The 1,141-nt window shown below is 36.8% G+C and overlaps 1 protein-coding gene across 1 annotated transcript; it reads left to right on the top strand.

The window, feature by feature from the left end:
- Positions 1-709: 709 nt before the first annotated feature.
- On the top strand, positions 710-958 carry SARC_16840 (hypothetical protein; the record flags this gene model as incomplete). Its single annotated transcript, XM_014289057.1, has 1 exon — positions 710-958. A coding segment is annotated over one exon (249 nt), but the record flags the coding sequence as incomplete, so codon positions are not given.
- Between the last annotated feature and the right edge of the window lie 183 nt (positions 959-1,141).

Below are 1,141 nucleotides of genomic sequence, written 5' to 3'. Positions count from 1 at the left end.
ATTATTTATATATATGTCCTTATTATTGTTAAACGCTCAATTTTTTTTGCAAGTAAATAGTTGATGTGAACATTCAATGCTGGTTTCTGACATTCTGTGATGTGTGAAATACCCTGAAGTGTGAGTGGTGAACATCTGCACGGTATTTTGTGTGAACTGCTGGGAACCGTGAAGTTGCGAACCATAGGCTTCTAAATATATAGTTTAGGAGGCTATGTGTGAACTGAATTTGTTCAAAATGAATTTGCTCCGGCTTATTTGTAAAAATATTATTGGGTATGGACGTGGCTACTGGCTACATATTTTGAATTTTGTTTTTGTGTATTTCTTCCAAAAAAATACAAATATGTATACACAGTAAATATTTACATAAATAACATCCATAGAGGTGATATGACCCTTAATTAAGCCATCTTTTCAAGTATCCTATTTGAAGAAAGGTATTTATTTATTTTTCCAATTGCGTATAAAGCTGAACTGTAATTGCACTATTAGCCGTGAAGTACAACATATTAAACATAATACAGCACAAATTGTCGCAAGAACTATGACAGTTGTTTCTGAAATGTTCCGATGGGCTTCTCTTACATTATGCCTGTCAGTGTCTGCAACGCAGGCAGCTGCAAGCATGCCCCAAAGACATGTACACGATAATCGCGTTTCAGATGCTTTAATCAGGCTACGAGATAACATACAGTCAGCATCTACGATGCAGAAACTGAAAGCGATGGGCATGGAACTAGAAACTGATTGGAATCTAGAGAAGAACACTGCATATGAGAGCAAAGATGAGGTTTGGGAAATGCAACAACAGAAAATGAACTATGTTAACTCCCGGGATGACTTTCACGTCGATCTGGAATTGGCTTTGCTAGCAAGGAATATGTCACAAGCATCCTACTGCTCAGCTGACTATCAGAGAGCATGGAATACTACATTATGTACGAGCACACTACCGGTAAGGTGTACTTTGACACAAGTTGCACTGTGCTTTTGAACCTGAAAATTCCGTGTTCTGCTAGACTTGATACTTGATACTTGTCTTCGCTGTACCTCTTTCACACGTTCGAATATATCCATAGTCGCTTACATATATGAATATGCACTGCTTATCGATTTTTATATAAATATATATGTATAT

Source organism: Sphaeroforma arctica (assembly GCF_001186125.1).
Source record: "Sphaeroforma arctica JP610 unplaced genomic scaffold supercont1.9027, whole genome shotgun sequence".
NCBI lineage: Eukaryota > Ichthyosporea > Ichthyophonida > Sphaeroforma > Sphaeroforma arctica.
Note: the sequence above shows the minus strand (reverse complement) of the source record. Positions and strands in the feature narration are given on the sequence as shown.